This window comes from Manis javanica, chromosome 10 (assembly GCF_040802235.1).
Source record: "Manis javanica isolate MJ-LG chromosome 10, MJ_LKY, whole genome shotgun sequence".
NCBI lineage: Eukaryota > Metazoa > Chordata > Mammalia > Pholidota > Manidae > Manis > Manis javanica.
In genome coordinates this window covers 53,065,624-53,078,234 of record NC_133165.1, presented here as the reverse complement: position 1 = coordinate 53,078,234, position 12,611 = coordinate 53,065,624, and the positions used below count along the sequence as shown (strand labels likewise).

General features: G+C 39.5%; 1 protein-coding gene across 2 annotated transcripts in view; it reads left to right on the top strand.

Annotated features, from left to right (window-relative positions):
• ACSM1 (acyl-CoA synthetase medium chain family member 1) overlaps nt 1-12,611 on the top strand; it is a 41,036-nt gene that overhangs the window by 7,865 nt on the left and 20,560 nt on the right. Inside the window, exons 1-2 of one of the 2 annotated variants that reach the window (XM_036992592.2) lie at nt 2,949-3,106; nt 7,383-7,621. In XM_036992592.2, coding sequence (XP_036848487.2) covers nt 7,430-7,621 — 192 coding nt within the window. In that variant the 5' untranslated portion in view covers nt 2,949-3,106; nt 7,383-7,429. Of the gene's footprint in view, nt 1-2,948; nt 3,107-7,382; nt 7,622-12,611 lie in introns of those variants that run through there. The other variant, XM_036992593.2, reaches the window with a different exon arrangement.

Here is a 12,611-nt window from a genome sequence, read left to right as displayed (position 1 = left end):
AAGAATTCTTTCTTGGAACTTGGTGACCTTGTGTTAAATAAGACAGGTGAGGTCAATGGAGAGGAGGCCCTAAGGGAGGAAGTCTTGATTTTTGATTAGGTAAACTGAGGTTGGTGGATGTAATACTTTCTGAGAAGAATAGGATTAGATACGGGAAATTGAATTCAGTTGCAGTCATGGTAATTTAGGTTCTCTATGAAATACCAAGGTTAGTCTGTATTTAGTTGGATATACATATAAGTTTGAACTCAGGAGAGAGGTCGAGATTTTCAAGGTGTTTTAGGAAGTTCTCTACAGAATGAGCAAGAGAGAGAATGAGATGGACAAATGCATAAGGAAGGAGAGGAACTGTTGGCTGAAGATGGTTTTGGACAGCAATAATACATAAAGAGAATAAAGATGAAGAGGATCCCATGGAAAATATTGAGAGAGAAAACTCAGAGAAGGTAGGATGTGATAACAGAAAGATGAGAGAGAGCAATTCATGAGTTGGTTAACGTTGCCCAGAATGGCCAAGAGTCAGAACTAAAAAAGGTCCATTGGATTTGACAGCAAGAACATTAGAAATCTTGTTTCCAAAAAAAAAAAAATTAAGAGTATGGGTAGAAAAGTGATTGCTGTGGGTTATCAGTGAGGGAGGGAAAGGTGGAAACAGCTAGTGTAGTCTACTCTTTAATAAACATAATTGAAAGGGGGAGGAAGAAAAGAAAAGATACAGAATCAATGATGCAACTTTTGAAGAAGGGACAGACTTGAAAAAGTGTGGCAAGTACTGTTTGTTTTTTTTTAACCTATTTTGGACTGAATTGTGTCCTCCAAATTTCATATGTTGAAGGTACCCCCAGGACTTTAGAACATGACTGTATTTGGAGGTAAGGCTTTAAAAAGCTAAGTTAAACGCAGTCTTGAGAGTGGCCTTAATCTGGTCTCACTGGTGTCCTTATGAGACAAGGAGACTGGGACACCCAGAAAGACCCCTGGAGTGCATGCACAGAGGGGCAGCCATGCGAGGATGGCCATCTGCAAGCCGAGGGGAACCAACCCTGCCAGCACCTTGATCCTGGATTTCCAGCTTCCAGAGCTGTGAGAGAATAATTGTTGTTTACGCCACCAGGAGTATGGTGTGTTGTCAGAGCAGCCCTTGCAGACTGGTACACCTGCCCAGTGGCTGTTCTTCTCTACCACCTCCACACCATCCTGTTCTTTGCTGAAAGAACCCTGATTTTGTTCGGAACCAGAGCAAGCTTACCACTAGGCCCTGAATTATGCTTGGGTTAAGCCAGTCGTTTCCCAGTTCTTGTCACTTAAGCCAATTAGGAAGTTTCAGTTTGCCATTTCTGTGGTTTCCATTCCTTTATGGTAGATTTGAACAAATAATATTTGTTATTCAGCAAATATTCACTCTCTACTCACCCCACCACCACCCCTCCTCTAGGGAGGAATATAGCTCTGTGTTCCATGAGGTCAAACTTGGTTCTGTACTTTGCAGCGGCCAAGGGAATGTTAGCAGGCATGGTGCAAGCAGAGGTTTAAAATGTCCTTACGTGGTTTGGCTTGATTTGGGTGCTTCTGCCATCCACTGTGAGGAGAGCATGCTCTGGAGCGCCGCTGGTCTCAGACTTGTGAGAGAGAAATAGGTGTGTATAAGCCACTGAGACTTGAGAGCTGTTTGTTATGCAGCATTATTATAGCAATAAGTAACTGATGAAACCTTAATTTCCCTTTTTAACAAAAAATGAACAAGACATCTCAAATATTTGGCAAGCAACTACATCCTAATTGGATTTAATAACTAAATTTCATTGTATTCATCTTTAGTTTCTTCCCTTGTGGCAATTTCCTAATTATAGTCATGGTACAGTTTCATTTGGCTTAATATATTTTTGTTTTTTATTTAATTTTTAATGGAATCAATAAAGGAAAATGTTGAGTAATTAAGACTAGAGGTAATCATACACAGAGCAAAAAAAAGAAGAGAAAGGAAGTAGTATTCCCTTACTTAAAAGGACAAAGCCAAAGATCAGTGGGGAGAGTAGCTAACTATTTTAATTGAAGGGGTGTGTTTGAGTTCTAGTTCTGTTACTGCAGAGGACTGCCCTGCCCACCTCTGCCTCAGTTTCCTCAGCTGGGAAATGGAGTGATCCAGCATCACCACTAGTGGGCAGTGGAGATTCATGGGGCTCCTGCAGGAGGAAGCAGCTAGCAGGGCTCAGATAAACAACTAGGAACTAGAGATTAATGTTTGAGAGGGGTGAGTGTGCAGGGCAGGGCTGGGGGACAAGAGAATGTATCTGCCTCAGCGATCAAGGCTGCAGCCAATCTGGGCACAGCACACCAGCTGCGTGATCTGGGCACAGCACACCAGCTGCGTGAACTCTGCTCAGTAGCAACCTCTTACTTAATTTTAATTACCTAACTATGCCTTCAGTCCACCAAGAGAAGCAGTCAGCCCACAGAAGGAGTAATGGTTGGGAGAAGTGAGCAGAGTAGGGGCATTTTTTTCGGAAGAGCAGGAGTATTTACAGGAACTAATATCCAGCTTTTTGATGGAGTCATTGATGACTTTTTTGGGGGGGTCATTTTTCTCTGCCCACTCATGAGTACAATTCCATCTCCTATATCCCTCCTGGGTCCAGGGACTAAGTGGCAGATCTGAGGCTTAAACAAAAATCTTCCTGCCTCCTCAGCACAGGCTTTAACTACTGGGCCACAATGCCACTTGACTGTCATTTAAATGAAAATGTTGGAGGGACAGGGCTGGGAAAGGGGAGCAGGTTAGCCAGGCAGAACCAGGGAACATGCCCCACTGGACTTTCTTCGTTCACACACACCACAGTACATCCCAGAGGAATCTGAGACTGCACATAGATTGCTTTTTAACTGATGGTCCTCTCTCCATGGAGGCCTGTGGTGGTTTTCTGCCCTGTTCTACTCAAGCATCTCCTCCCCCTCAATCATCCAGTTGCTGCCAAGTTCTCTGCTCTAGCAGTGGCCAGCTCTGTGGGTGCACACTTCTGGAGTTGCAGATCAGACAGAGCTGGACATGTAGAGTCTGCTTTTCTATACCAGCTTGAGACCTAGCCCAGCTGCTTCCTAGACAGGACAGGTAAGACAGAAGCAAATGACAGCTCCTTTCGTGTGTGTGCGTGCGTGCGTGCGTGTGTGTGTGTGTGTGTGTGTACCTGCCACAAGGCAGCAAAATACATACAGAGCTCTGAACTTAAAATCTGAAGGTCCAGTTTCAAGTTCTGGCAATGCCACTTACAGGTTGGCTGATCTTGGGGAAATTTCAACTTCTTGGATACATCACTTCCTTATCTGCAAAATGAGGACAGTGATATTGAGTAGAGGGATACATGGGAATATCCATGGAATCTGCCCAGCACAGTGGCTGGCCCACGCACGCACGGAGATGGATTTAATGTTAGGCAGCTCTGCATACAATGGGAGGTGGGAGTAAAGTGCAAAGGGAACTAAAAAAAGATCCAGAAGGTGGATACTCAAAAGAAATCTCTACTATGCAGAAGTAGGTTCACATTATATAAAGTGAATACCTTTCATTTTTTTAAATAGGTGTTTTTAATATTTAACTGGAGGGTTGACTTCACTATTTACTGGGAATTAAGGGCACCTCAGCATTTTTTGAGCCTTTTCTGTGTATTAGACACAGTGCTGGCAAAGTGAATTGTATAGATCATCATGCTGACTTTCTGGGAAGCTAGATGGTAGGTGTTACTACGCCCTCATTCAGAGACAAAAAGTGGCCAAGATCATCCAGCTGGAAGCAGTGAAGTCAAGCCTGGCTCTGTAACTGTGAGGTGCCTACAACATAATAAGTATGTTTTCTTAGAAAAGTAAATAGCTTTTTCAGTCCAAAAACTTAAGAAACCAAAGCTGTTGCAGGAATTCTTCAAGGCACTGTGTACTTGGGCACATGGAATGAGCCAGCCCCCTCTCAATTCCACACTGCCAAAGTGATTTCAAAATACACTTTAAAGCATTTCGAAAGATTGTTTAGCCACTAGTTCATAGGCTGTGCTTTGACTGTCATCTCCAGAGGGTAGGAACTCTAGCGGTCTAATTCATCTCTGTTGGTCTCTAAACATTATATGGCACAGAGCAGATCCACAATATTTGATGAATGAAAAAAATGCATTTTTCTGTAATTCAGACATTCTGAGGGCACACTGGCTCTTCTCTCCCCAGTTTTCATCTCCTAGATTTCTGAATTATGACAAAAGGGGAAGAATCTAATATTTTGTTGAGTGCTTATTATGTCAGGCATTGTGAGGAATACATATACATGTAATATAGTTATAGATACAGATGTAGTTATAGTTAGTTATATATAGTGATAGACATATAGATATCAATATATTCCTAGATAAGTACAGACATAGATATAGGCATAGTCATATAGTTAAAAATATGATATGGTTATAGATATAGATAGTGATAAATACTTGGTATAGTATGGATACTATATAGTATATAGCACATAGGACCAGGTCTGAGCCAGCTGATATCTTAGTGTCTTTCTTGACCAAAGATGCTCTGATAAAACAGAAGATGGTACTGTTGGTTGACAGGCACTAAAAAGGAAGGGGACATGTATTAGTTCATGTGGCCCAAGGATCCACGTGGAAAGCAAACTGTAGGAAATGAGCTTTCCATTTGCCTATCCTCTTTTATATCCTTGTAACCCCAACTGCATATTTAGAGGGGTCACCTGCTAGGACTGCATGGTGGGGGCAGCATCAAACTTAATTGTGGTTAGGTTGTTACAGGTTTAAACTGCCTGGAAGTAAACTGAGTCAATTTTGGTTTGATCTGTCTATCAAACAATATTATCTTATTTTGAAACTGAAGGGGTTAATTGTTTGCAGAGATAAAGTGCTTGAATCTCAAAGCTGTTTGTGAAGTGGTTTTCTTCAGTCTTCTCCTGGAAAGACAGTTCTAGCTTAAGACAATTTCCACAATCAAACTTCAAGAAGGACCCTAATAAATGAGGATTCTGCACCCATGTTAGGGGCATTTTTGGGGATCTGGAGTGGCAATGAAGTTCCATTTCTTGGGTCAACTCTGATGGGTTAGTAATAACTCCCCAGGCCAGCATCCTGGGGAGACCCTGGGGCCAGTTCCCAGCCCAGAAGGGAAAGTGCTGAGATATTAACCTTGTCTGTTCTGAGTATGGTGGTGTATTTTTGGCAATATCCTTAGAGTTGCAAGTGACAGACAGCTAATGTTAGGCAGGAAAGACTGCTGGTTCACACATGCACTTTCTGTCACACAGAGCACTCATATTCATATGCAGGGATCATGGCCACCACCACTTCCCAAAATGTTTAGCTCATGGCTTCCACCAGAGACCCCTGCATATACCCCGCAGAAACAAGCACACACACAGGTTTTGGAAAAGGATTATGGTTAGTCCAGTTGGGATTAAAAATCACAGGGGATGCCTGCTCATTAATTTTGGATGGGCAGTAGAATCATCTGAAAACATGACCACTTTCATGGGAACCACACAGTTGGATAGGTGGGAAGAGAGGTCTCTTGATCAACAATAGCAAGTGGTGCAGAGCTTTTAAAACGGTAAGTTTGTACCACGAGGGGAGGGCCATGTGGCTGGCATCCCAAGCTTAAATCCCAGAAGGAAACCCTCAGGAATATGAACCAACCTCAGCGGCTAGCTATGGCCCCTCCCTATCACTTTCTGCCTGTAGGTCCTCAGCTGAGAAGAGAAAGCTCCACCTAAATCAATGAGACTTGCCTTCCAAATTCTGCCGAGCTGAAACAAAGTTACTACTCTAGCAATTAACCAAGGAGGCTCATTTTTTTTTTGAGAGGGCATCTCTCATATTTATTGATCAAATGGTTGTTAACAACAATAATATTCCGTATAGGGGGTCAATGCTCAATGCACAATCATTAATCCATCTCAAGCCTAATTCTCGTCAGCCTCCAATCTTCTGAAGCATAACGAACAAGTTCTTACATGGTGAATGAATTCTTACATAGTGAATAAGTTCTTACATGGTGAACAGTACAAGGGCAGTCATCACAGAAACTTTCGGTTTTGATCACACATTATGAACTATAAACAATCAGGTCAAATATGAATATTCGTTTGATTTTTATACTTGATTTATATGTGGATCCCACATTTCTCCCTTTATTATTATTATTATTTTTATTTTTAATAAAATGCCGAAGTGGTAGGTAGATGCAAGATAAAGGTAGAAAACATAGTTTAGTGTTGTAAGAGAGCAATTGTAGATGATCAGGTGTGTGCCTGTAGACTATGTGTTAATCCAAGCTAGACAAGGGCCTTAAAACATCCATGGATGCAGAAGATTTCTCGCAAAACAGGGGGGGTGAGGTTCTAACCCTCACCACTGTTGATCCCCAATTTCTCACCTGATGGCCCCCTTGCGACTGTGCCTTTCTTAGGTTGTTCCTCCCTTGAGGAATCTTACCCGTCTCTGGCTAACCAGTCATCTTCCGGGGCCATACAGGGAGATGTAAAGTTGGTAAGTGAGAGAGAAGCCATATTGTTTGAAAAGGTTAGCTTTTTACTTCTTTGCAGATTTATGCCCTGTGGCTTCTATGCCCAGCACTTGTCTCGAGGTATCTTTACCACCTGGAGGAATTATGATGCTCGGTAAATTCGATATGAGGCACGAATTCTATTTAAGGGATGTAATTAGGAAGGAAGAAGAAAAGCTATAGAGGTAGCATATGGAAGAAAACATGGGAGGATTGATTATTTCTTTGACATATCTTCTTGTAGAATACCTTAAGCATGTATAGGTTTTAAACTACTAACTAACTTGCGCACACATATTAACATAATAGGAATATGGTGACATAAACTAAGCAAATCTATAATTACCAGCCATCTCCAGTGAAGCCAAGAAAACCATTTAGGCACCCTAGGCATTTGTGAGAATTAGTCTATGATATGATGGATATTGTCCAACTGTACTTGAACAGTCTGAGAGAAATCAGACAAATTAAAGCAACCCATTTCTGGGATCTGTTCACATCCCATATGTTCTTTTAACCATAGATAGTCTATAGTCGTAAAATTTGGAGCGCTACAACTTGCACCCCTCCCAACTCCTGGTTGAGTTCCAACAGTACAGATCCAGTCAAATTCGTTGTCTCACTGTATGCACATGCCAGCCTAGACATCTCCCTCCTCATTCCAGTGGCAAGTCCAGGAAACGGTGGGATGGACGCAGCCACAACCGCAGCATCGCCCGGATCCCTGTGGAGGCTTTTTGATGATCATTCCCTGGCACGAGTCCAAGGAGGTTCATTTTGTAGAGGAAATTCCTGCTCCATGACCAACCTGTTAGCCTCTCTTCCCACTGCAGGTGGTGACCTGAGAATTCTGGGCCTGCAACCTGAGGACTGCCCCACCATGCAGTGGCTGACGAGGTTCTGGGTCCTCAAGGGAATCTGCAAATTCTACCGTGGCTTCCACCCTGCCCCTTGGCACCAGCGCTGTCAGTCTTTATCAGGAGCTGGAGCCCCAAGATGGAATGACCACACTGTACCGAAGGAATTTAACTTTGCAAGCAACGTACTAGATTACTGGACTCAGATGGAGAAGGTGAGCAGGCACCCATATTGGAGAGGGCATACAAATTCATTCATTCTGTTTCTTTCAGTCTTCATTCATTCAGTTCATCTAACACATGGCAACTCCCTGACATGTGTCAAGCACTCTTCTAGATAAAGAAACTGGCAAAGTAAACAAAACATTTGACTTCATTTTTCCTCTTTAGATTTTAGAATTTCGCCGTAAATCCTGGGGATTTTTCATTGTAGGAAAGCTTTTAGTAATGGATTTAATTCTTTAAGAGATACAAAATTACTAAGATTTTGATTCTGTCAGCTTTGGCAAGTTGTATTACTTTTTGAGCAATTTGTTCAAATTGTCAGGTTTATTGGCATAACATTACTCATAATTTTCTCTTATTGTTATTTTAATGTCGGCAAGAATTGTAGTAACGTACACTTTTTCATTCCTGATATTGTTAATATGTTTATTGTCTTTTTTTCCCTTGATAAGTCCTCCTAAGAGTTCATCTATTTTTATTAACCTTTTTAAAACCAGCTTTGGCTTTACTGATATTCTGTTGTGTATTTGTTTTCCATTTCATTAATGAATGCTCTTAACTTTATTATTTCTTTCCTTCTACTTTGGTTTGATTTGCTCTTCTCTCTTGAGCTTCTTGAGATGGAAGCTTATATCCTTGCCTTTTGTACTTCCTTCTTTTCTAATACATATATTTAAAAATATAAATTTCCCACTAACAGTCCTGTTAAGTTCATGACACACATTTTGATATGTCATATTTTATTATCATTCAGTCTAAAGTATTTCCAATTTGCCATTTCGATTCTTCTCTGGCCCATAGATTAGACAGAAGTGTATTCATTAGTTTCCAGATAATTGGGGTGGGTTCCTCATAATCTTGTTGTTAACAATTTCTAGTTTAATTTCATTGCAGTCAGAAAACATACTCTATTTTAAAAGTTTGAATTGTCTTGAGGTTGGGAAACATACCAAATGTAATGGAAAAGAATCGAATCATATTATTGTTGGGTAAAGTGTTCTAACGATGCTAATAAGGATTTAAATTATATCAATCTATCACATTCTACCATTAATTTACAGAAATCACTGAATTTCAGCTTGTACTTCCCTGTAATTAATGCTGCAGCAAGTTCTTTCTCTAGGCAATAAACTCATAGGTGTTTTAATATTCAGAAAGAATCATCTCATTCATGAATCACCTAAGTAATTGATCTACCTTCCCAATTTACCTTCTTCAGAGTGTATTTGAGTTGGAGATTAGCAAAGATTAACCATGTAGGTTTTTATTTATTTAAATCAACTATGTTGATGATTTACATAGAATAAAATGTACACATTTTAGGTGTAAAGTTTGAGTTTTAGGACATTTTTATCACCTCAGAAGTTTCCTTTTATCCTTTCCCAGTTGGTCCCCATCTGCTTCCACCCTGAGTCCCCGATAACCACTGATCCGTTGTCACAAAAGATTATATTTCTCTTCCCAATGGTTTCATAAAAATGGGGTACTATAGGATGCACCCTTTTGTGTCTGGTTTCTTTTACTCAGCACAATGTTTTTGAGATTCAACCATGTTGCCTTGTATATTGGTTGTTCATTCCTTTCTTATTTCTGAGTTAGTTACTAAGCATTTTATCTTTAAAACGATTTCTCAATCTCCTTTAGCTTTAATCTCACTGCATAAATGTTCAAACTTTAAATCCAGTTTCAAAGTTGTTTTTATCTCCTTGAAAATAGCCCAATTTCAATATCACATCAGATTAACCATTAACACAAAAATCTATAACTGCTTAGGCAATATCTTTTTTTAAATTTTTTATTAAGGTATGATTGATATGCACTCTTATGAAGGTTTCACATGAAAAAACAATGTGGTTACTACATTTACCCATATTATCAAGTTCCCACCCACACCCCAACGCAGTCACTGTCCATCAGTGCAGCAAGTTACCAGAGATCCACTATGTGCCTTCTCTGTGCTACACTGTTCTCACTGTGATCCCTCACACCATCTGTACTAAACATAATACCCCTCAATCCCCTTCTCCCTCCCTCCCCACCCGCCCTCCCACACCCCTCCCCTTTGGTAACCACTAGTTCATTCTTGGAGTCTCTGAGTCTGCTGCTATTTTGTTCCTTCAGTTTTGCTTCATTGTTATACTCCACAAATGAGGGAAATCATTTGGTACTTGTCTTTCTCTGCCTGGCTTATTTCACTGAGCATAATGTCCTCCAGCTCCATCCATGTTGTTGCAAATGGTAGGGTTTGTTTCTTTCTTATGGCCGAATAGTATTCCATTGTGTATATGTCCCACCTCTTCTTTATCCATTCATCTACTGATGGACACTTAGGTTTAAGCAATATCTTTTAAAAACTGTAAGAGCTGTTGTCTGAATTATGTTACACTCTCTGAATTCTGAATAACAATTGTTTTCTACCTTGATATACTAGCTTCTCCATCATTTTTAAAACTCCTACAGGAATACTACTTACTCTACTATTCTTTATATAAGGAGTGCATAACTAGTCATTCACACTTGCTTATTTTCTTTAATCCTTTGGGCAAGAATTTTTTCCATAGCACTGATTTTTTCATAGAAATGAATATTCACGTATGTATATACATATATTAGTCTTACCTCAGGTCAGATACACTCTTTTGTTCCAATCATATGATGCAAAATGGTACGATCATATTTTTGTGGGAAAAAATTGCTGAAGTATATACACCAAACAATTGCCAGGTGTTGAACTTCAGGGAGTCAAAATGTGACAAGAATGCTGTAGAAATTTTTCTGCTCGTATTCTGCATTCCATGAAATTTTACTATGGACATGTTTTGTTTTGGAGATTCTTAAAAAATGGTCTTTTTAAAAAGTATGCTCGTTATTGAAAACGTTAGGAAAATGAGAAAGTTGATTTAAACAAGAAAATGAAAATTGGCCATAAATATTTAAAACCATTTACACATGTCCATAAATATTTAAAACCATTTACATATGTCATGTTCACCATTGTATCCTTTTGATTTAAGAATCATTTCTAAGAAATAATGAGAACTTAGTAAATACATAGAGAATGTGTAAATGGATACAACTATATAAATTTCAGTTATAATGTAAATATAGTTTTGCTTTTTAAAGTTGTATTGTGGGATTTTTATTGCAAAAAAAAATTCTGAAAGTATTCTTGATTGGTTTTACCATATTTCATCATATAGAATTAACAACTTTTGTAGACACCATATAGTTGGATCCTGTTTTTTTTTTTTAAATTCATTCTGCCAACCTGCGTCCTTTGGGAAATTTAGTCCACTTACATTTAAAGTAATTACTAATAAGGGAGGACTTACTGTTGCCATATTGTTTATTGTTTCCTTGATGTCATAGTTTTTTGGTCCCTTCTTTCCTCTTACTGCTTTCCTTTGTGTTTACTTGATTTTTTGTAGCGATATGTTTTAATTCCCTTCTCAATTCCTTTTGTGAATATTCTATTGATAATTTCTTTATGGGCACCACGGGGATTACATATAACATCTTAAAGTTATAACAATCTGTTCTAACCTAATAACAATTTAACTTTATTCACATGCAAAAACCCTACTCTTTTGCAGGTCCATCTCACCTCTCCACGTTGTGTTATTGACGTCACAAATTACTCTTTATATATCGTATACCCACTAACATAAATTTATAATTTTTTATGCTTTTGTCTTTCAAGTATTGTGAAAGAAAATTAGAATTATGAACCAAAATTATAATGTGTTTTCATATTTGTCTATGTATTTATCTTTATCAAAGTGCTTTATATTTTTGTATTTTAGTTACTCTCCAATGCCCTTTTATTAAAACTTGGAATACTTTTAGCATTCCTTGTAGAGCAAGTCTAGTGGTAATGAACTCCCCCAATGTTTGTTGATAATCTTTTCTGAGAAAATTTTTGTCTGAGACTATCCTAATTTCTCCCTCATTTTGAAGGACAGTTTTGCCAAATACATAATTCTTGGTTGCTAGGGGTTTTTTCCTGCATCACTTAAAATACATAACCCTACTACCTTCTAGCCACAGGTCTACAGTTCCCATGCACTGTGGCATCTGCCACTGCTTTCAGAAACCTCCAACCTAATATTCAGGCCGTGTCACCATTCCTATCTGAACCTCAAGTCGGATGGGACAGAAACCAGTCCTCCAGGCAGCCTCCAGACAAGCCAGAACATTGCAGACAAGTCACACTCTTTCCCCTCTGCTGCAAGGCAGGGACTGGGAATGGGTGACTTCCTCCTAGCCACACTGCACCACACCAGAGAGAGTGTGAGGGGATCAGAACAACAGAAAGTGTCCCAGCACTCTGGGTATGGCTTTCTATTATTTGGGTATTTGTCGGTTGCCGCAGAAAATACAGAGCTATTGTCATCTGGTTACTTGATGTTTCTGTGAGGGAATGAGGGCCTGGAGCTTCTTCATCTGCCTTCTTGATAATTTCACCTCTACAGGCACCTTAATTTAAAACAAGTTCCCCCAGATATTCAGGAATTAAATTAGCCTCTGTTATTTTGCTATAATGATAATAGTAATTTTATTGAGCACCTAGTGTGTGCCAGGTACCATCATACACACTTTACCTTTCAAAATAACTAATTTAAACTTTACTACCTTCTGGGTAGTATTACTGTACCCATTTCATAGATGAGAAAACAGGGGGCAGAGATTACCCTACTGTTCAAATGGAACTAAGACAGACACATGGGGAAATTAAATGTTAAGTCTTCAATAAGTGACATAAGGGCTATTCATAGTTTTTCATGACGTGAATAGTTTTCAGAGCAGGTGGCTACCATAGAGAAGTTAACCGGATCACGTCCCACCCCCATCTTCTCTTGCATCTATAAATGCTTCAAAATGGTATCTCAGTGCTTGAGCTACACTCATACTGGAACTTGACTATGGTAATGGACTGGCCAAGTCAGTACCCTTTTCCTCTGAAGCAGGAAGTAACTCACA